The sequence below is a fragment of the Nicotiana attenuata genome, chromosome 11 (assembly GCF_001879085.1).
Source record: "Nicotiana attenuata strain UT chromosome 11, NIATTr2, whole genome shotgun sequence".
Taxonomy (NCBI): Eukaryota; Viridiplantae; Streptophyta; class Magnoliopsida; order Solanales; family Solanaceae; genus Nicotiana; species Nicotiana attenuata.
In genome coordinates, this window is record NC_031999.1 from 60,609,157 (window position 1) to 60,610,898 (window position 1,742).

The window sequence follows — 1,742 nt, forward strand, 5'->3', positions numbered from 1 at the left end:
ACCTACAAAGGTTCAGGACAACAAAACCAATGGAGGCCTAACCCACAAGGGCAAGGCAACCAACAGTGGCGAAATGACCAAGGTAGTTCAAATCAAGGGAATTGGAGTAACAACAACAACTTTTCAAATTGGAGTTCAAACCCCTATGTTCCATTAAAGGGGCAATATTCCAACTCTCCGCATTGGAAGGAAAGTTCTTCAATGATTTCAATTTGGAAAACATGCTTGAACGAGTATTGCAAAATCAAGAAAGATCCGACACTTCAATGAAGAATATGACCGAGCTTGTGGGTTCTCATATCGCATCTATTCAAAAGTTGGAGATGCAAATGAGAGATCTCCCAAGAGATCAAAATCCGAAGCAAAAGGGCACACTCCCAAGTGACACAATTGCAAACCCAAAAGGTTGTGGGAGCGGTCCAACTTCTCATTGTATGGCAATCACAACTCGGAGTGGGAAAATACTTCAAGGAGAGAATGAACAAGTGGTCGAAGTGTAAGATTCTGAACAAGAAGTTGAGGCACAAGTTGAGGTGCCAATTGTTGTTGAAGCTGAAAAAGTCCTAGAGGAGGTGAAAATTCAAGAAGTGAACCGGGAAGAGGTTAAGGAAAAGGTGAAATTGACACCAAAAACTCTAGCACCAATTCCTATACCTCCTCCTTTTCCTCAAAGACTTGATAGGAAGGTTGTTGATAGCAAACTCGAGAAGTTCTATGACATTCTCAAGCAATTATCGGTGAATATTCCGTTTGTGGAAGCATTTCAACAGATGCCAGGTTTTGCTAAGTATTTGAAAGACTTGATCACCAAGAAGAAAACCACCAAGAATGAAGTGGTGAATGTGACTCACTGGGTTTAGTTCGATCAGTGCAACAACCACCATTCAAAAGAAAGAAGACCCGGGAGCTTTTACCATTCCATGCACTATTGGGTTGTACGATTTTGCAAGAGCTCTTTGTGATAATGGGGCTAGCATCAACTTGATGCCTCTTGCTATTTACAAGCTAGTGGGGTTAGGTATGCCGAGGCCTACAAGTATGAGGTTGCAAATGGCCGATCATTCAATAAAGAGACCGGTGGGTATTGTTGATGATGTTCTTGTGAAAGTGGGGAACTTCCTCCTTCCCTCCGACTTTGTGATCCTTGATTATGCTGTTAATAACAAAATCCCTATCATCTTGGAGAGAATATTCCTTGCTACCGGAAGAGCACTTATGGATTCGGAATGAAATGAGATCAAGTTCCGAGTTAATGACGAAGAGGTTACCTTTCAAGCAAGTAAGGGTATGAAGTTGCCACATGCATATGAAAGCATCTCAGTCATTGATGTTGTTGATGAGGTAGAAGATGCAATCGATATGAAGATAGAAGAAGAATGCCTTGGTGAGGCGTTGGCGGCTATTTTGGTGAATTTTGATGGTGAAGATATGGAGGGGTACATGGAATCGGTGAATGCATTAGAAGGACCTGGGTACACTTATGCACCAAAGAAACTTTCTCTTGACTTAGAGAATAGAGTCACTCCTCCCGCCAAGCCTTCAATTATTGAGCCGCCACAACTTGAGCTCAAGCCACTTCCACCGCACAAGGTATAAATTTCGTGGCTCTAATGAAACTCTACCGGTAATCGTTTCTTCTTTGTTGAATGATGAGCATGTAGAACACTTGTTGAATGTCCTGAGGGAGCACAGGCAAGCCGTTGGGTGGACAATAGCGGTCATCCGAGGGATTCTCGTCGGAA

General features: G+C 42.8%; 1 protein-coding gene across 1 annotated transcript; it reads left to right on the forward strand.

Annotated features, from left to right (window-relative positions):
- LOC109234937 lies at positions 276 to 1,230 on the forward strand. Its single transcript, XM_019400977.1, has 3 exons — positions 276 to 432; positions 517 to 859; positions 975 to 1,230. The coding sequence occupies exons 1-3, from the start codon at positions 276 to 278 to the stop codon at positions 1,228 to 1,230; spliced, it is 756 nt and encodes a 251-aa protein (XP_019256522.1).

Coding starts and splice junctions, on each gene's coding strand:
- LOC109234937 (XM_019400977.1), top strand. CDS start 276: ATGACCGAGCTTGTGGGTTCTCATATCGCATCTATTCAAAAGTTGGAG. Junction 433..516: donor GAGCGGTCCAACTTCTCATT/GTATGGCAATCA, acceptor CTGAACAAGAAG/TTGAGGCACAAGTTGAGGTG. Junction 860..974: donor AATGTGACTCACTGGGTTTA/GTTCGATCAGTG, acceptor TAATGGGGCTAG/CATCAACTTGATGCCTCTTG.